This window comes from Ascochyta rabiei, chromosome 3 (genome assembly GCF_004011695.2).
Source record: "Ascochyta rabiei chromosome 3, complete sequence".
Lineage (NCBI taxonomy): Eukaryota > Fungi > Ascomycota > Dothideomycetes > Pleosporales > Didymellaceae > Ascochyta > Ascochyta rabiei.
The window spans coordinates 304,537-324,588 of record NC_082407.1 but is presented as its reverse complement, the minus strand read 5'-3'; the positions used below and the strand labels follow the sequence as shown (position 1 = coordinate 324,588).

Genomic DNA, 20,052 nt, shown 5'->3' with positions numbered 1-20,052 from the left:
TACCAGTGCATGTGAAGGACGACGATCTCAGCATCGCAGGTAATTGTGAAGTGAGTTGTGTCGCGCTCGTCAACATCGAATCCAGCACTTGCAAACAATAAGCATGGGAAAGAGCAGTGGGATTGAAGCAAGAAAGGAAAGTCTTTTGCCCACGGCAGCGATATCACCGCTTTTTCAGCGCGATCTGGATTGGTTAGCATCTTCCCACCTAGAGTCAAGCAATGACCGAGTCTGTCATTCGATGGCTTTTCGTTTGCCGCCCTGCAGTGAGTAAGGCTTCGTCGTCGACGAGACCTTAGCCGTCGCTTCAACCCCAGTTCTTGAAGCGAGCGAATGCCCAGGTCTAATAAATCAGTAGCAACCAAGGCATGACGGAGATTGTTCAGATAAATCGCTTTCGCGGTCTTCTTCCTTTGTGAAACCGACCTGGCCACCATCGGCCGCCGCTGCGCTCTGATCCTCCTTCTTATGGTAATCGTACGCCCCGCGCTCCCTCCAGCATTGTGTTTGCCGAAACCTGTGAGGTCGTTGGAATTGGCGAGGTCTGCGAGGAGCGGTGTTGGCAACGATAACCCTAGTGAAGACTATACTGGGATTGCGGACTAGGAGGTCGAAAGGGGGAGTGCAATCACCGTAGACACTGGAGTACTGAACGTCCTGGGCGAAGAGTTGGTTGCTCTCTTTTCTATGCGCTGTCTCCTAGGTCTGGTACGAGTTGCTGATAGTGACTGGACCAGTAAAGGAAATTGGTGCAAAGCAGATGATGGCTTCGTCGAAGAAAATACCATCTTCAAGCCGCTCTTTCCAGTCCCCCGCGGTCTGTCTCGTCCAAGGAATGGCTACCTCTCAAATAGTTTCTCAAGGTTTGAGAAGGTGTTTCCAACACCACCGTCGAGCACCAAGCTTTCGAAGTGTTGTATGACCTGCTCAGATCCCAACTAAGACTTGGTGGGATGAGGTCGCTCTATCATCGACACACTGGTTCGGTTGTACGCTTCGAGACTGCTCTTCCCTGGCACAAAACCTGAGGACGCCAAGCTATCGTATGTCATAGGTAGCGATCTGAGCGAGGCGTTAATCCGGGTTTCAAGATGGAGATCGTCTTGAAGAGGTAGCTCGTTGTGCAATGATAACCTGAGCTCGTGAATTTTTTCTTATTGAAGTAGTCAAGCCGTCAAGGCATGTTAGGACTTAGTTGATCGAGGTAATTAGTAGCACGGGTGCGGGTACGCTAAACAGGAATCTGTGGTGAAATATTTACAGTGTTGAGGTACGCATTCCCCGCCTATTGCCTTGGCGGTAACTTTTCACTACGAATATCCACTGACCTGCCGCGATACACGTCAACGTTTAGCGTATTTTTAACTCAGGCTGCATGAGCGGCAACCAGTGTGAGGATCTATCACTTCGCTTGCACAAAACTCCCAAAGATGAGGCCCCAGCGGGGCTGGTCGGAAGGCTGAGAATCTGAAGATTTTGACTTGGATGGACCAAGCAACTGATTTACTTGTCTGAATAGTGTGTTCGTAGTAGCTACCATGCGGAAGCGTGTAGTACTATGATGCGGCGACCCTAGAGTTGTCCATGGATACAATAGATGGAAATCTACCATACTACTCAATGACCTGGAATGCTATATATGTAGGAGAATAAATTGCAAAAATTAGAGCCAGTCAAAGATATAACACAACGAATCTGATGGGTGCGTTGGGTAAAGCAATTCGTTCAGGTAAGATGGTGGATGCCTCGCTCTCAGCGTCAGAAATTTCGTCGTCCAAGTCGGAGCTGGCAATCTGAGCTGCAAAAACATCAGCAACAGCGGGTCTACAAATCTCGGCGTTCTACCTCGAGTCCCCCAATTATATACGATCACGAAATGGACCGACGAATTTTCGAAAGGTGCACACGAGTGGTGAGCAGAACATCGGGTCATGACCAGGACTTAGAATACCACACGAAAGCAGAAACTGCCGTCTTCTTGTCTTTTTGAGCAAGTCAAAGGCCTGTCGAGCAGAAGTGAGAAAGAATGTTGATGCTCTGAACAGCAGGTCATCCGTGAACGTTGACATACTACATGATGGCAATAAGTGCCTTTTTTGTTGATTCCACCATAGAAGGGCGGGACTATTGTTGAAGTGGCGATGTTCATGGAACGCCGAAAGACGGTATGACAATGAACGGCGATGAAGATCAAGGGGAAATGGTACGAGAAGCATCAAGTTGAGCTGGGCCGGCAGCGAGAGATCACAAATTCCAACTTGACATTCTTGTTTCTCTTTTCGCTTTTGAATCGGCCAATTCCCCGTGTCTCGTAGCACACGATTCAAGCGATGAGCGACAGCCCTGCCCTGAAGCCACTTTCGCTTTTTCGACTCACAATCAAACATGCCTGACTGAGTACGAGCTGCTATGAAGAGACACGGTTGCAGATTTCAAGCGGCGTTTCATCAGATCAACAGCCCAGCTGTGGATAGCCGCCCATGCATGCATCGCGGTTGTGATGTACCATAATGCCTTCCGGACGTGTGGCCGCGCACTGTTGCAAACGAGGCAGCGCTTTGGCCATTCCCTCCTGTCTCAGTTGTCACTGTTCGCCCGGTGCGAGACGAAAAGATGCCCCACTCATTGCAGGAGCGCTTTGAAGTCCAGCTGCTGTTTTGGGTCCAGTTGTTTCAGTTGACGAGCTGAGACAAACGCGTGGTGTACTGGGATGAGACGGATATGCCGTGCAGAGCTTGTGCCATTTGCTAGATTGCGTTGCACTACAGACCATAAGTGGCTTTCATGAGGCGTGCAAATTAAAGAGTCCGCAAGTGTACGAAGTGTCGGCTTAGAGATGCAGAGTGTTTCTATGGGTAGTGGGACTGATGAATGCGAACATTCGGCTGACAAACATCAACAAGACTAAGCCTGTCTTTTTCTACGTTCAACTACCCTCTATGAAGGCTCTTCAATATTAGCTTAATGTTTATAACTTTGCTACTAGCTTTAATTTCATTGGTTTGATGCTTCTTCAGCTTCCCACTCTTCTCTGCCGCCAGTACCAGATGGCCAGCGTTAGAGATGTCAGTGGTATGGCGCAGACCCAGTACACCCAGAACTTGCTCGACACTGACCATCCCGCTCCGCCCAACTCGGGATTGTAGCTGAAGAAGCTCATGCTGAAGATGGCCTGCCTGCTGTCAGTCAAGTTTCGTGTGATGGCAGGGGGGGACATGCTGATAAGAAGGTTGGGGGAAGGAATGCCATCGTCACAATAGCGATCGTCTTCATGGCCCCACTGTCAAGTTTTGCTGCCTCTCCAAGCCCTGCCATGACCTGGCTGTCGCGCTGAGCAATCATATTGTATGCCTGGCCTCGCGTCAGTGAATCTGCATCGGTGGGTGGGCGAGGCGACTTACCAGAGCAATTTCGTTCTGCAGCCGCTCTTTGTTTGCCTGCGACCTCAAGAGCAAGTTGTGAAACATCCGGACTTGGAGTTCCATGCGCATTCGCACTTGGAGCCACGTCTTCGGCTCACTTCCACTAAGCTGCTTGCTCTTGTCGGCAAGGTACGCAACCTGTTGTTGCATAGCCTCAGCAGTCTCTACAGTCACGGTAAGCGTTTCAAAGGAGTGAATGGCGTGACGCGCCGCGTCGTGCATTGTAGAAAAATGTTGAGGCTCACGAGCTATGAGTGAGCGGTCCTGACCTTCGTTAGTAACTATCGACATCTTGATGTTTCACCTTTCTTGCCTTCTCAAAGCTACGCACAACGTCGCACATGGACCATACTGACAGGTCCTGCATGGAAACGATCGCTTCGAGCAGAGGTAAGTGTAGCGAATAGGGCTCTGAAAGCGGTAACGTCGTTCCCTGCTGGGTAAGAGCGGCTTGCAGCAACTCTTTGAACAATGGAGACGCACCAATGCACAGGATTGCGCAACGACTGGATGCCCATTTCGAGCAAAAGGTCATCTCGTGCCAGGTGTAGCTTGAGCTGGGATCTCGAGAGGTCACCTTGACCAGGACACGGAACTACGAGTCTGTAATGTGCAGTGAGTAGGTGCTTGCTTGAAAGATGCTTTGTAGATATCTTACAGCAAGATCGAAGGTGGCCATCCTTATTAAAAGCATCCGTAGAGCTGAAGAACCCGTTTGAGCGTCTGTATACGGCTGTAAGGAGGTGACTAGGGATCTGGAAGAACTGTACAAGCTCCGGTGCTGGTTCGATTTGTGCGCAAAATACGTCTTGTTCTACCAATCTAGAGAACAGTCATTTTCTGATTCTTATTAGTAGGGTAGTGGAGCTTACATATACTGGAATTGTGAAGAAGTAGCATCCTACGCAGACTATTAGCGAAGCAACAGCGTATGCAAAGTTATTTTCTACATCTAGACATTGGTTGCTGGTTCTGTTCTCTAGCATCCAGCCCGCTGAGGCTTACCCTTCCTCAGCTTATGTTGGTTCAATGGTGGACAGCCACTTACAGAACTGAATAACTGTATACGACTTCATTCGAGAATGAGCAAGAAACCCTAGTGCTTGTAGTGCACGATAGTAGATAGATGTAGGCGGCGTAAGGATCTGTTATTGCTACTGTCTTGGCCCTAAGATTGCGAAAAAGCTGCACAGGGAAGTTTAGGTATCGTCGAGACGTCACAATGCATAAGCTTACAGGCATAGCAGGATGACAAACTAGACTTTATTAGGGTAGACTGCCGTGACCCCAGTCAACACCACGACTCTGGTCGACATGGCCCCTCTCCTGCACGACGGCAGCAGTTTCAGCTTCGCGATGCACCACTCATCTTTCTAGTGTCTGCTATCACTCTAGTTCCTGCTCCTTGCTCTCATAATAACCATCAAATCGCCAGATAATAATTAAGGCTATGCTGCCCAGATTAACTTAGCGTGTTAGCAAATCCTACAATTAACTAATAAGTAGGCTGTGTTTGCTGCCCCTATTATTTGCCTGCATCTTTAGACTAAGAACATTACAGCCTGCCTTAGCCTGCCCTATGCTGACAACATGTGATAATCACGTTGTAAGGATAAGTGAGGGGTCGAAAAGCTGACAGCCTTCCATCCCGTTGTTTCTGTACTAGTTGACATGGCCCCTCTCCTGCACAACAGCAGCAGTTTCAGCTTCGCAATGCACCACTCATCTTTCTAGTAGCTTCTACTACTCTAGCTCCCGCTCCTTGCTCTTATAATAACTATTAAATTACTAGATAATAATTAAGGCTATGCTGCCTAGATTGACTAAGCGTGTTAGCAAATCCCACAATTAACCAATAAGCAGGCTGTGCTTGCCGCCCCTATCATTCGCCTGCATCTTCAGACCAAGAATATCACAGCCTGTCTCAGCCTGCCCCATGCTGACGACATGTGATGATCACGTCGTAAGGATGAGTGAGGGGTCGAAAAGCTGACAGCCTTCCACCCCGTCGTTTCTGTACAGTCCGACGTCTTCGCAACATCATTTTCCGCATTCCTTTTTCCGATAATCGCAAATGAATAAGACTTTGAGCCTTGACAGCTACACAGTAGGATGGGTGTGCGCATTGCCCGTCGAGTTGGCGGCCGCGCAGGAGATGCTCGACGAAGAGCACAGCACCCCTCCATACAACAACGCTCACGACACAAACATTTACACCTGTGGACGCGTTGGCGAACACAACGTGGTTATATCTTGTCTGCCTGAAGGGCAGTTAGGTACTCATTCGGCCGCGACAGTCGCTACGCATATGAAGTCAACTTTCTCATCAACGCGGTTTGGCCTGATGGTTGGTATCGGCGGCGGTGTACCGAGTGACGAAGCAGATGTCCGGCTTGGAGACGTGGTAGTAAGCAAACCGTACCAAACGCACGGCGGAGTAGTACAGTACGACTTTGGCAAGGCTACAATAAACGGGTTCGAGCGCACAGGAGCGCTGAACACACCACCGATGGTGCTACTGAACGCAGTATCAAACCTACGGGCCAAGCACTTAAGAGGGAGGGGCAAGCTACTAGAGTATTTGTCCAAGCTGGACAGCCTGCCCGACTTCAGCCGCAACGCTGCCGGCTTGGACAGGCTTTTCGAGGTGGATTACGAGCATGCCGGAAAAGGAGCCACGTGTCTGAAGTGCAGCAAAGAGCGCGAAATTCCTCGGGAAGCACGGAGACAAGAAGTGGTTGTACACTACGGGACCATCGCATCAGGCAACCAGGTGATCAAGGACGCTGCGCTGCGAGAACAGCTAAGCGAAGGCCTGGGCGGGGTGCTGTGCTTCGAGATGGAGGCAGCAGGGCTTATGAACAGCTTCCCGTGTCTTGTCGTGCGTGGGGTGTGTGATTACGCAGACTCACATAAGAACAAGAGATGGCAGCCGTACGCAGCAGCTACGGCAGCGGCGTATGCCAAGGAAATTCTGTCTGTAATACCGGCAGCTGATGTAACAAAGGCACGCACAGCGGAGGAGATGATGAGAGACGCGAGCGGTTAGTGTAGCTACCATGTCTTCAGACAATGCATCAGCACTAATGAAATGGGCAGCCACGCCGACCTACTATATTCCCTTCCAAGAGAACAAGAAATTCATTGGACGACGCGACGAGCTTGCTATGCTGCAGCAGCGGCTGTTGGTAGATCTGGACTGCCAGGAGATGTCCATAGAGGGCCTGGGCGGGACGGGCAAAACGCAGGTGGCGCTGCAATTTGCGTATGCCGTGAAGAAAGCACAGCCAGAGTGGTCAATCTTCTGGGCGCCTGCGGTGAGCATTGAGAGCTTTGAGCAGGCATGCGCTGAGATTGCGCGGGTGCTGCACATCCCGCAGGCGCAAGACGGGAAAGACGACGTCAAAGAGCTGGTGAGGACATGGCTGAGCTCGAGTCGAGTGAGCCGGTGGCTAATGGTAGTGGACAACGCGGACGACCCAGACATCTTCTTCGGAACGGAGCAGTCCAAGGGCATCGTCGATTACCTGCCAAAGAGCGAGAGGAGTGTGATTGTGTACACCACGCGTACCCCCGGGGTGGCCGAGAAGACTCGTGGTGATGTCATAAGGCTAGAAGCCATGGGCCTGCAAGACGCACGAGAGCTTCTCACCAAGTCACTGGCCATGAGAAATCTTCTTGGTGAAAATCCAGCGTCAACCAAACTAGTGGACGAACTACTAGACGAGCTGATGTGCCTGCCGCTAGCAATCGCGCAGGCAGCCGCCTATCTAAACAGGAACCGTATGCCCATCACCAAGTACCTGCAGCTACTTCGCAGCACAGAGCAGGATCTTGTTAGTGTCATGAGCAGAGAATTTCACGATGACACGAGGTACAGGAACTCAGCAAACGCAGTGGCGACAACTTGGATCGTGTCGTTCAACCTGATCCGCAAGCAGAATACTTTGGCGGCAAGCCTGCTACAGTTCATGGCGTGCGTAGAGTGGAAGGCCATCCCGCCATCGTTACTGCCGAGGGTGCAATCAGAAGCTCAAATGGAAGAGGCCATCGGTACGCTCTGCGGATACTCGTTCTTGATTGATTGATTAATTGATTGATTTATTTAACGTCAGGAGGAGCGTCTAACCACTCCAGTCTCCCTAGGGACATAAAAGACGTGCTAGGCTATAGATTTATAGATACCTTAGAAAGCAATTTATAGGTTATGTTGCGCTATAGGCGTAGTCTGTTTGTCTTCTACTGCTAGGTGTAGATAGGCAATGTGCACTAAGTGCGCGCTGTTATATACTAGATAATTAGTGTATAAGCAGTGCTTATACTCCTTAGGAACTAAGAGAACTATTTAGTAAGCTAAGGCCTGCTAAACTACTTCCTGTAAATGCTAAGGAAAAGTAGGTACAGAAAAAGTAGGGAAAGAGAGAGTAGGTTGTAGGTTGTATTTTTAGCGTTATCTGTAGTTTCTTTACTACTGTAGGCATATTAACGTATAGAACGCAGTAGTAGTAAGAAGGTAGAAGAAGCCTTTAGAGGGGTCTATTAGCCTAGACAGGTAATTTTGCGTTTTAGTTAGGGTGACTAGGGGGTAGCTACTGTTTTTCAGCTATCTAGAGAAAGTTGCTAGCGCCTTTAGGCAGCAAACTATATAGTTAGGTGCCTTAAGGCAGCTATAAGAGCACGTTATATTAGTATTATTATATTAGAACTTTTAGTAGTACTACTAAAAGTCTCTATGTGTAGTCTAGATAGCTAGGAGGCGCGCAAGCGTGCCCCTAGGGAGGTCTAGTGTTCTAGGCGTTGCGAATAGTGTGTAGGGGAGGTCCTAGTCTAAGTAGCATTTAAATAGACAGGATCTTGTCTTTACCTACTAGTTTCTTTCTGCTAGCTGCAGATAGGCGCGTGCTATTAACTGCAGGCTAGTAACTATTGTAGTAGCCGCAAGGCCTTTAGGGGGATAGGGGGCCTTAGCCTCTTAATCTGCTAGTTAGTTAGCTGCCTTGTTTCTAGGTATGCCTATATGCCTAGGGGCCTATTTTACTCTAATATTATAGGTATCTATAGCTACATAGCATTACCTAAAGGCCTATTGTAACAATTTAGGGGGGTCTCCTTAGAGGCCCTAGATAATAGACGTGCTGTTAAGGCAAAGCTAGATTTACCTAAGGAGTAATTAGGGTTAGCGTATTACCTGTTAGAGACCTCTCTAGGCCCTAACAGCCTCTGCGTTAAATACGTGTAACTTAGAATTAAGCAAGCCTTATTCTATATCTATTTATGTATTTCTATAATATACAGCATAGCTATATATTACACATTTATTACCTTTAACTATTTACTCTAATCTGTTAAAGAAGATAGTAATTGCGTTATAGGGGAGGTTGTCCTACTATTTAAGAAAACTAGCTGCAGCTTCTTTCTTAGTTTAGCCTAGGGTAGGATCTTCCCTATAGCCTATAGTATAGTATAGCTCTATAAGAACAGGCTGTAGGGCTGTTAGAAGTAAGGTCCTAATTCTTTAGAGTTTAGATCTTAGTTTTAGAAGCTCTTCTACCTTCCTCCCCCTCTAAATAGGTTAGATTACAGTCTGCTTTGCTAGGGGGTAGTCTAGATCTATAGTTTGTAAGTGCAGTATAAGTCTTATCTTTGCCTGTTTAAGAGCTATAGGCGCAGACAGCAGACTAGCTTCCCTTAGTAGTATTACGTTTAGTGTAGTCCTCTAGGCTAGCAGAACTGCTCTAGCAGCTATAGTAAGGGTTTTATTAAGCGTAGCAATGTGCCATCCTACCTAGGTGCTAACTTGTCTAGTAGTAGTTTACTAGATGCCTAGGTTCTTAGTATACCCCTTATACTATGCCTCTGTGCTGTAAAGCATTATAGGTAGTATACAGGTTATAACTACCTTCTATAGTACTAAGGCTAGTAGCCCTTATACTATATTAGCTAGACTTTAAATATAATAGGTAATTTTCCTAGCTGCTGTGTTATAGACAGTAACGTGTTACCTAAAGGTAAGTTTCCTGTTAAACTAGACCCCTAGCTACTAAAGTGCTAGTTAGCAGCTATTCTTAGTGATAGGGATAGCCTAGATAGTTAGAGATAGGCTTACTTAGCAAGAGGGGTTATATCCCCCTCTCTGCCTAGTAAGGTAAACTATTTCTTACTTTTCTAGTATAAAGGCTACCTTGTTTATATTACCCTAGGCATGTATAGAGCGTATGTCCTAGGTAAGTAGTTCTATATTTTAGTTAAGGGAGTAAGAGGCCTAGTATATGCATATATTGTCTACGTACCTAAAGTAAAGCTGCTAATTCTAGTTAAGTAGCTTAGCTAGGTACAGTGTATAGAGTATAGAGGAGAGAGAGGAGCCCTATAGAGTGCTGCAGGCTACTAGCTAGTAAGGTGTAATTACTGTACCTAGTTAGACCTGTACAAGGCGTCCTATAAGGAAGCTTTTAAGTAGTTAGATAAGTTTTATAGACTAGCCTTGTTATACTATATATTAGAGTAAGTAGTTCTATAGAAGTGTATTAAAGGCACCTTATATATTAAGGGTAACTATTATAACATGTTTGCCTATAGCCTAGGCGTGTTCTATGTTATAAGTAAAGGTAGTAACTAGGTCTATTACTAAACGTTTAGGGAGTGCGCTACTATGTTAGAGGCTAAGAACCCCCTAATTTATAGCTGTGTAGGCAATGCGGCAGGCTAGGATCTATTCTAGGCCCTTCCTAAGGCAGGAGAGAAGGGCAATAGGGCGCTATAACTAGGGTAACGTCTAGTTAGGTTTACCTACTTTTAGTATTATTGCCACTTTAGCTAGTTTCTAGGCAGCTAGAAAGTGGCTTAACTAAAGGCAGCGTTAATAGACACAGTAAATTAGTTTAGAGATTAATGCCTAGCACGCCTTAAGTATTTAGATAGTAATCTTATCTGTGCCTAGGGAGGTGCTAGAGACTTCTATAACACTCTGCTCTACTTCTTCTAATAATACAAAAGTGTCCTAGGGGAGATTAGGGAGGGGTAGACTAGGGTCTCTCTAGTTAGGCAGATTGTTAGAGTTGTTAAATTGCTGTAGTATTTCCTGTTAAAGTGCAGCTACTTTCCTTAGGGGGTTAGTAATTAGCTTCCCCTGTAAGAGGATAGGGGAGTTCTATAGGTTATAGGTTAGTTTATACCACCTAATAAGTTAATAGAGGGACTTGTTATCCTGCGCGTTGTCTATCTTCTATCTCTAGTAGTTGCGCTTAGCCTGTTGTACTTCTTAAAGGAAGTCTCTTATAGCTTATATTAGTCTTAGCTTGCTAGAGTTACGTATAGCTAGGTAAGCTCTATACCTACACTAGCACTCCTCTGTCTACTAGGGAGCAGTGCGCCCTTCTAGCATCTTAACTAAGCACTTCTTAAGCGCGCTTGTAATAGCAGAGGTAAGCTAGTTAATAGTTTAGTCTAGTTTACTCTTAGTGCAGTCTAGTAGTATGCCTAGGCCTTAGACAAGTAGCTAAACTGTACTAGCAAATTAGGGAAGTTAGCTTTTAGGTAGTTAGGTCCTAAGGGTTATTAGGGTGTAGAATCCCCTAGAGGGTATTGTTATAATAAGAGTGTAGTAATTAGAGCTAGTATCTATATTGTAATAGACTATAGTCTACGTATAGGGGATATTAGAAAATAATAAGTCTAGTATATTTCTAGCCTAGTAAGTTATAACACTAGGCTCCTCTATATAGGAGATCTGATTTATATATACCTATTCTAACAGCACTACGCCTCTCTAGCTAGAGGTAACGCCTAGGTAGAAGTGTTTATGTTATATGTTAAAGTCCCCCCTAATTAGTGTAAGTAAAGGGGGGCAGAGCTACAGGATATACTCTAGTGTGCTGTCTTACCTAGGTAGTTAATAGGCGTTAAGAATAGAGTACCTGTTTACCCTAACCTAGAGGAGGTCTTAGGTTAGGCGTAGGTATATAATTTCTACGTGTAATAACTATGTCCTGTAAATGTAGGTTATTACCTAGAGGCGTTTGTACTCCTATTTATCTTAGGCACTCTAGGTTTCTAGAGGTGTAATTAAGGTGTAGCCTAGGTATGTAGATGTCTAGTTCTAGGTAGATATATGTAGCTCTTAGACATATATAACATCTATATCTTTTTTAAATATAAGTTATAGTAAGGTAATATAGTAGAGTAAGCTCCTATTTACATTAGCCTAGCAGACCTAAAGTCCCTACTATCTATTGTGTTAGCGTATTCTTATAAGGAGCTATTAGCTATATTAGTATCCTTAGTCTAAGTAGACAAGGAGGCAGTGTAAGTAGATACAACACTGTAGGTAGATAATTAGGTAAGATTAAGGTTACCCTGCCTAGTAGCCGCACAGCACAGCCTTTAGCTAGCAGGGGCTATTAGCGTTAGTGTTGGCTAAGAGTTAGCTGTGTTAGTTCCTGCAGAGGGAGTAAGCCCCTCTGCTTTGTTATCTTGTAGCTTTATAGCTAAGAGTCTAGTCTTTTTAAGAGTTATAAGCTCCTTACGTATAAGGCAGACAACAGTGCTATATGTTTAGCGTAGTTTAGCTAGGTAGTAACTATATATAGCTAGGTGTAGGCTATAGTAGTTAGTACACTTACTTAGTTATGTGTAATCTTAGTGTGTAGGTCTAGTATGCTCTGTAATCTAGGCGCTACAGTTACTATAACAGGCGTCCTTGTTACATTATAAGGGAAGGTAGAAGCCCTAGCAGCCTAGGTTATGCTAAATAATAGGGTTATTCTTATAAATTTCCTTTAAATAATTACTTATGCTAAATAGGTAGAAGGGTTAAATAGGTATGCTAAAGGATACACTAGTAAATAGGTTTAAGGTACCCTATATAGGGGTTAGGGTTAGGTTAGGGTCGTATAGACTAGGGGTCGTGGTTAGGTTTAGGTTGCACGGACTAGGGGCTGTAGTTAGGTAGAGGTTGCCCTAGTGCGGGTAGGGGTTAGGTTAGGGTAGCACTAGCGTGGGTTAGGGTTAGGTCTGCCTAGGTTTAGGTTAGGTTAGGGGTACTCTACTATACTATAATAGATAAGAGCGTGGTTATTATAGCATGTAGTTCGTAGTTTACTCTAAGAGGAGTAGTAGAGAAATTTAATAAATAACCTAAAATACGCCCTTCCCTATAATAACAAGCTGTAATAAACTACAACTTTAGTTCTAATACTATCCTACTTTTTATAAGCAGCACTAAGCGTCTGCTATAGCTACTTTGCTGCAGCTAGCTAGTGTAGCTCTATAATAATAGAATATAATAACTAACTACTACTTTAGTTCTAGAAGTAAAGAGCTGTATCCCTATTTCTAGCTAAAGCTAAATATAAAGCAGTAGTAAAGACACTTAAATGCTAGGGTTAAGTTAGGGTTAGGTTGTGTTACGTGTTGAACCCCTACCTAACCCCTAGTCTGTACAACCTCTACCTAACCCTAACCCTCTTAGCAGGCGTTAGCGCGGGTTAGGGTTAGGGTTAGGTAGGGGTTGTTACGTAACGCGACCTAACCCTAACCTAACCCTAACCTATTTGCCAGCGTACTAAAGGATATTATCTAGGTAGTAAGCCTAGATAAGTTTAGGCTATGCCTAGAGGGGCAGTAGCTAACTAGTGCTTGTTAGGTCTGTAAGTAGACTTCCTTCTTAATTATATCTACTGTAGTTAGTACTATAGTCCTAAGTAGGGTCCTATAGGAGCTAGTAACTCCTTATACTACATAGTTAATCTAGGTCTATAGGGGGGCAGCGCTATTACCCCCTACTGCCTAGAGGAGTAGTTCCTTATTCTCTTGTTTAAGGAGTTGCTCCTAAATAGTAGCATTAGCTAGGGTAATTGCCTATCTAGTGCGTGTAGTTATAGCTCTAGGTACATCTTTTAGGGTAAGCTTAGTAGCGTTGCAGATAGCCTGTTAAATAGTAAAGGAGGCTAAGGGGTTAAGCCTCTTGTTAGTAGGCATAGTAATAAGTATACAGTAGTTAGTTTTAGGTTTAGCCCTTAGTAGGGGCTAGTCTAAGCTAGATTTGGTACTAGTGCCTGCCTTTAGCAGGGCAGGGGCAGGTTTTTTAGGTGCTAAGTCTCTAGGGGTCTAGATAATGCCTACCTAGGTCTGGTTTAAAGAGCAGCCTTTATTTAAGTGTTGTAACTCTAGGGGGGTAGCAGTAGCGTAGCCCTAGAGGGAGACCTCTAGGGCAGCAGTAATTTGTTGTTGCAGGTCTGTAGCTATAGCAGTCTTAAGGGGAGACTAGAATGTCTAAATACAGGTGTCTATAGCAGTAGCAATAGCCTAGGTAACATAGTAGCGTGTAATAGTAGCCTCTTTAATAGCCTATATCTGCTAGGTAAGGGTAGTAGAGATAAGCTGTAGGTTGTTCTGCGCTGTAGTACTAAGGGGAGCTATAGTAATTCTAGTGTTCTATTTAGTAATGCGTAGGTTGTAATAGCTAGGGGATTCTAGTTCTCTAGCCCTAGTATAGCTGTTAGCAGGTAGTAATAGCCTTACTAGAGTTACATTAGCTATCTGTCCTAGGCAGGCAACTGCCTTAGGGATGGCTAAGGTAGCTTTGCAGTATCAGAGATGATAAGTAGAGTAGAATTAGAGCGAATTTTGGGGCCCTGAGAAGGATACCCAAAATTCAAAAGTTGGTGTTTCGGTGATACTCGTTCTTGGCACGGCGGAACAGCGACAAAAAGGCGGCTAGCGGAGCGGGCAAGCAAGATGAGGGTGCCGACAAAACCCCAGAGGCAGATGAGCTGTACGACATACATCGGCTCGTACACCTGGCGACAAAGATTTGGATAAGGACGTACAGCGACGCAAGTGGCATAGTAGAGGGCGCGGTGAGACACGTTGCGAACGTTTTTCCATCGAACGACTGGGAGAACCGGGTCGTATGGAGGGTGTATTTACCACACGCGCTACGATTGCTCAGAGCCGAGCTCGATCGTTGTGTCAAAGAGAAGGCAAAGCTCTGTTTACGGATAGGTCGGTGCTTACGCGCTGACGGGAGGATCAAAGAAGCTGCGAAGTGGCTAGAGGAGTGTTGTAGGCTCAGAAGCATGTTAGAAAAGGATGACCCAGATATGCTGTTGAGCCAGCACGAGCTCGCGATAGTATACCAAGCAGATGGTCAAGTAAAGAAGGCACTACATCTACTAGAGGCTGTAGTCAAGGCAAAAGAGACACTAGATGCAGATCACCCTAACCGACTAGCGTCACAGCACGAGCTAGCAATGGCTTATAGAGCAGATGGCCAGGTAAAGAAGGCAGTAGAGCTGCTAGAGGCAGTAGTCAAAGCAAGAGAAACGCTAGATGCAGATCACCCTAACTGACTAGCGTCACAGCACGAGCTGGCAATGGCTTATAGAGCAGATGGCTAGGTAAAGAAGGCAGTAGAGCTGCTAGAGGCTGTAGTCAAAGCAAGAGAAACGCTAGATGCAGATCACCCTAACCGACTAGCGTCACAGCACGAGCTGGCAAGAGCATACCACGCTGATGGACAGTCTAAGAAAGCCGTAGTACTGCTCGAACACGTAGTTGCCATCGAAGCTAAATCTCTTCGAGACAACCATCCTTCACGGCTGCTGTCAGTTAAGGTCCTGGATAACATGTATGCCAATTTGGGGTCATTTCCAGTTGCCGACTCTTGAACTACTGGAACTCCACGTATTGCCGGGCAGGCTTCCTCCAACAGGCTATTGCCCCTGTTCATCCGGGACCCTATTGTCAGCGAATTTTCAAATCAAAGGTGGCAAGCGAACTGCACTAGCTATCGGCGCACTGAGGGAGTCAAGAGAAGAATGGACAACTCGTGAGCTATCTGCATCTGGATCTGATGGCGGTGGCAAGCCGGGTACGACAGAACGCGAAGCGTCGAGGTCCTTGCCATCAAACGGCTGCCGTAGCGGCGCGAAGCTGTTCTCTTTCGAGACGCCTACGCGGTCCTGGCGCAGCCCTCGCGGATGAGTCCTGACACTGGGCTTTGGACAAGATGAACGCACGGTACCAGAGCGTGCAGCCTATCCCAGCAGGTGGAGAAACGTCGCTCAAATCCAACATGATTGCCATCATACAAATCAGCAGTCGGTTTGCCTTTGATTGTCCTCTCTGCACGAGCTTGGCGAGCGAGAAGAGGTTGGAGTGTACTGATTCCGAGGATAATCGCGCTTGAGAGGATCTTTAACTGCGAGCAATTGCTTAGTATTGGGAAAGCATGGTGTGGAGTCTTTGTTCGCGCAGTCTGTGTGCCAGGAGACGAGAGTTTCTTCGATGCTGGGACGTCTTGTTCTGCTGGACATCCATCGGACATGATCATTCGACGCGTCTGCTGGTTTGTGGCATTTACGGCAAGGTAATCGCCTACAGGCTTTGTTTCAAGTTCAGGGCGTTACGGCGCAGGAGATCTTTGCATTGATTGGGCTCTACAATTCTCATTCATTGCGGTTCATGCAAATTGTGGCACGAAGATGGCTGGGTCACGTGAGCTCTCGCTTTTCCATTGATTTCGGGCACTTGCCCGCTCGAGCCAACATAGAATGAAGGCCAATGTTTGAGTCCATGACTTTCTTCGCTTGCTTTACTGGCAGCAGTCTAATGGATGTTGTGCGTGTGCTGAGTGAAGTTACCGTTCGATAGATGCCGTGACGGCGCTCGGGCGCGCTTCAGCCACCAGATATCGCATTACTTTACTTCACACACTCCACGTTCACGTTGACACTTTTCCTGCCTACGACGATGCCGTCTCTGACAATGCACTCCTGAAGTATTCGAATTAAGCTGTTTTTTGTATCCACTCTAGCATTCACCCTTATTTCGTGTTTATCACAGGCTTGCGGAAGATAAATATATGCCCTCAACATGGTCGCGTTGTTGTGGAAAAGAGGTAGTGGTATACGCCACGTCAGAGTCAGCTAGGCTAGCTTGGTGCAGCGCTAGATCTGCCTATCACAGGCTACAAGGTATCTCTATCTCCACGCACGCAACGCTCAACATTATCAATTCTTCCTTGATGTCGCCCAACAGTCTAAACACGGGTCTATTCGGTCATCCTCACTGCCAATGCGCACGGCAACCATTGTAGCGCCTGCAATCATGTCCGTCTCGTCCACCATCGCCAACACGCATCGCCATGCGTCAACACCGATAGCTGCGAAATTCGATGCCTCCGAGGGGGTTAGCGGCTATTGACGCAGGTACCCATGTGCCGCTAATGGAAGATGTCATCCGGCGACACGCCCTCCACTACCGAGGCCAACGCGCGAGCACGGCCAAGGTAGTGGAGTCGTGTATTGTTGCTGGAGATGGACCGCAGCTTATGCAGAGTGGGGAGGATGCTGGACGTGGCATGGACGCACGGAGAGGACAATAGAAGAATAACAAGAAGGATGAAGCATCTCAGGCCAAGCCAAACGCTCTCTTGATGGGTAACCTTGTGGAGTTCCATTCGCCGCCGTTGTTATAGTAGCCGTCCCTCTGCAGGTAAGTGTCCTATCAGCATAACTGTGGGTATCTGCCTGTGGAAATAGAATCCTCGAAAGCAATTTCCCGATATGCCACATGTAAGTGAATAGCCTGCCCGGAAGGAATGTCCGTGATCTGAATCAGCCACCAAAATGCCTGAAGCGTGACTAGGCTGGCGGTGCCATGCGAAATGATGCCTGGACAAACATGCACAGCAGCAGCTCCTTACTGAAGAAACACAATCAGTTCTACTGTGCCTGTTTCCTTGCAATGCCGGTAGGTGGGAGGCAAAAGGCAAAAAACATACAACAGCGGGTATTCGCTAGTGGTCACCCACCTAACTACTAATCCGCCGGTACGTTGCTTAAATAGGGCTGAGCGAACGGGAAGCCTTGTTTTCAACGTCCTATGGTCGTATGTGAAAGTTAGGCAATTCTAAGACTATTATATTCCTAGAAATCATTCCTGCATGCCCGTACAACACCATCACAGGCGAGCAAGTGTAAGTTGAGGACATCGAACCGACATGCTCGACGGCGCTAAGCAAAGTCAGCGATGGATTCAGGACAAGGTAGCGGAGGGAAGTCCCGCGTACGCGTGATGTTCGACTGCTGGTGTTGGGTTGCTGTGCGTTTCGATCTTAGCCTTAGAGACGCACACCAATGATAAAATGGTAATAGAGCAAGAGAAGCCAACGGAATATGGATACCAATGTGGAGCACTCGAAACAATGTAACGAAAAGACGATATACCTGGAGATACAAATATCCTCCCGCTCAAAACGATCTGCACTACTCAAGGTGTGCATTTCGAGCCTACTCTGAAATTTTCTTCAACAACACTTGCTTACTTCTCCAACGTGCCGCCTGTCAGAGACCACGTCCTAACGTGATGTAGTGCATACCTTCCGAAAAGGAGTCGAGTGCAGGATCGACTTGACTCTGCTGCAAGGTGGATGGTGTGCAAGGTCGTTCGCCGAGCGCGCACGTACTGGTGCAAGATGTCCTTCATCCTCGATGACTTATGTATCTGCGGCATCCATGTCTTACACTTTCGAACTGGACACGGGTGGCCTGCCGTTTCTATATCTCTGTGATGCACCAGAATGAGCGAATGATGACGATCATGTGACTAGGGTTGTCTTCTGCGTTATGCTTATCAATATCGCGCGCGGTGACGGTGTTGTGACATATTAGCCGGCGCTACCGTTTGAGGTAGCGCGTGCTGAGCAATACGCACGTCGCCGCTTTTTTAGGGGCCCTTTTCTGAAAAACGTCGGTCGTCAGCCCGTCTTGCATCCGCTTCATCTGTTCCCAAGCCACGTACCTTTGGTCTGGACGTATCGTCCGCGGACTCTGAAACGAACCATGCGGTATCTCTGGTCGAGGTGGTTGACATGCTGCAAACATCTAGAGGTGTTAAACCCGGCAGCCACCACGCACACGGTGACCGGGATGTCAGAGTGAAATCATGCCCACGAATTATTCCCGCGATCGCCCGATTTCGATCAATGCACAGAGTGAGGGAGAGGTGAAGGTGAATGCGCTGCCATCACTACTATCCAGAATCGTCTGCCGTTGTCTCACCGTATCCAAGAGCCTACAAGACTGCCGCCACCTCTCCACTTCACTGACACCACGCTGTTCACACTCGATCAATAGCGCACTTGCCCGGTACCGGCTCCTCCTTTTCACATCTTGCTCGCGCTGGCATCCAAAGCAATGCTCCACGACCAGCCCGCCGTCACTGCCATCCGCAGCCCAAAGAGATCCGTGCATTCTCAAGACCCCGCACCGCACACCAAGGCGGCCAAGCTGCCTGCTGACGACAAGGTCGTATTTTGTGCCAAGATCCACCGTATGACACTCTTCCTCTGTGAGAGAGAAGCAAAGGTATGTCAGATTTCAGAGGAGGTGAACACGACACGTGCTACACGTGCTGACGGCCTCGCAGGAGGCAGCCAGGAAGGTCCACAGCGGCGTGGCTGGCGGTACTGCAGCGCCTCCTCCCACACCGGCTGCAGGTGTCGGCAGTGCGCCCATCACTACTGACGGCATGTTTACTGTCGAGGCCATGACGGCCTGCCTGGGCTATGCCACCGTCACCAGCACGCTTCGTCCGTCCGCCGCCACTCCCACAGACACGACCACCTCACCAGCCGGCTCGTCCGAGGTTCCCGCCAGCAACAAGACCACCACCGGTGAGGACTGGGGCTTTGGCTTCAACGGCTGTCCGCACCCAGACCCCACCGCCGTCCACACGCCTCTCAGTGCCAAGCCGGCCAGGCGCGTAGATTCCATGTACGAGATGGACGACGACGTCTACACTGACGACGACTACTCGGATGACTGCGATGAAGACGACTCCGATGACGCACACACCAGCCACGGTGAGGGCAGTGAGCGGGGTCGTTCCAGGCTCGTCGACGGCTCGCGCGTTCGCAAGCAGGTGTGGGCTAGCGGTGGTTGAGAAGGGGCGCGAGACATGCCACGTGACCGAGGCGGGTGTGGTTCACAAATGAATGCGCTGCTTGGCATTCCGAGGGAACATCAAGACAGCTTACCGTGCGTGTGAGTGAGAGGTGAGAAAGCATATGCATATGATCTTACTACACATCAGTCGTGTGGTTTCATCTACTCAGCCGAGTAGCTTAGTAATGTAGTAGCTACTCGTGAAAAATCTAGCAGCACTTTATCGCGCAAGCAAGTAGACGTGGGAATTCTCTAGCCCTGTTCTAATATCTTAGCACTATAGTGACCTTCGAATATATAGTACTATACAACCAGCAATCATTAAACTTGGAATATGCATATACTTTACGAAAAGCAGATATAGAACTAGACCTGTCAAAGTTGATGATAAGCAAAGAGCGAGGTAGTTTAGATAAGAATGCTTCACTTATACTTACATATATACTCCCTAGATTGTTACTGAGTAGAAAAGTAATACTACTAAATATCTAGCTTGTTAGAACTTGCTGAATGCACATAATAACTGGCACCTTTAGCTATCTAGTAAGAATTTTAAGATTGCGACTAGACTGTATTGCAGAACATACAAACAGCTGGGAACAGCGCGGTTACGCGAGATTACATTATTTATTCCTACCACCCTTGCATACCTAGGCGGACCTCCAAATCTAGTCTGCTAA

General features: G+C 47.3%; 3 protein-coding genes across 3 annotated transcripts, besides 5 other annotated features; 2 read left to right on the top strand and 1 right to left on the bottom strand.

Moving 5' to 3' along the window:
* Nucleotides 1–3,013: 3,013 nt before the first annotated feature.
* Nucleotides 3,014–4,498, bottom strand: EKO05_0001820 (uncharacterized protein; the record flags this gene model as incomplete). The annotated part of the gene is made up of 8 exons (XM_059635765.1): nucleotides 3,014–3,172; nucleotides 3,220–3,351; nucleotides 3,402–3,686; nucleotides 3,727–3,974; nucleotides 4,081–4,244; nucleotides 4,295–4,323; nucleotides 4,373–4,422; nucleotides 4,471–4,498. 8 exons carry the CDS (start codon nucleotides 4,496–4,498, stop codon nucleotides 3,014–3,016), a joined length of 1,095 nt encoding a protein of 364 aa, XP_059491748.1.
* Nucleotides 4,499–5,496: 998 nt separating this feature from the next.
* Nucleotides 5,497–7,510, top strand: EKO05_0001819 (uncharacterized protein; the record flags this gene model as incomplete). The annotated part of the gene is made up of 2 exons (XM_038942340.1): nucleotides 5,497–6,466; nucleotides 6,522–7,510. The coding sequence occupies 2 exons, from the start codon at nucleotides 5,497–5,499 to the stop codon at nucleotides 7,508–7,510; spliced, it is 1,959 nt and encodes a 652-aa protein (XP_038795293.1).
* Nucleotides 7,499–7,528: a tandem repeat.
* Nucleotides 7,529–7,884: 356 nt separating this feature from the next.
* Nucleotides 7,885–9,563: a mobile genetic element.
* A 1,296-nt stretch (nucleotides 9,564–10,859) lies between these two features.
* Nucleotides 10,860–10,894: a tandem repeat.
* A 1,718-nt stretch (nucleotides 10,895–12,612) lies between these two features.
* Nucleotides 12,613–12,719: a dispersed repeat.
* A 5,903-nt stretch (nucleotides 12,720–18,622) lies between these two features.
* On the top strand, nucleotides 18,623–19,370 carry EKO05_0001818 (uncharacterized protein; the record flags this gene model as incomplete). Its single annotated transcript, XM_038942230.1, has 2 exons — nucleotides 18,623–18,793; nucleotides 18,855–19,370. 2 exons carry the CDS (start codon nucleotides 18,623–18,625, stop codon nucleotides 19,368–19,370), a joined length of 687 nt encoding a protein of 228 aa, XP_038795292.1.
* Nucleotides 19,212–19,275: a tandem repeat.
* Nucleotides 19,371–20,052: the final 682 nt, after the last annotated feature.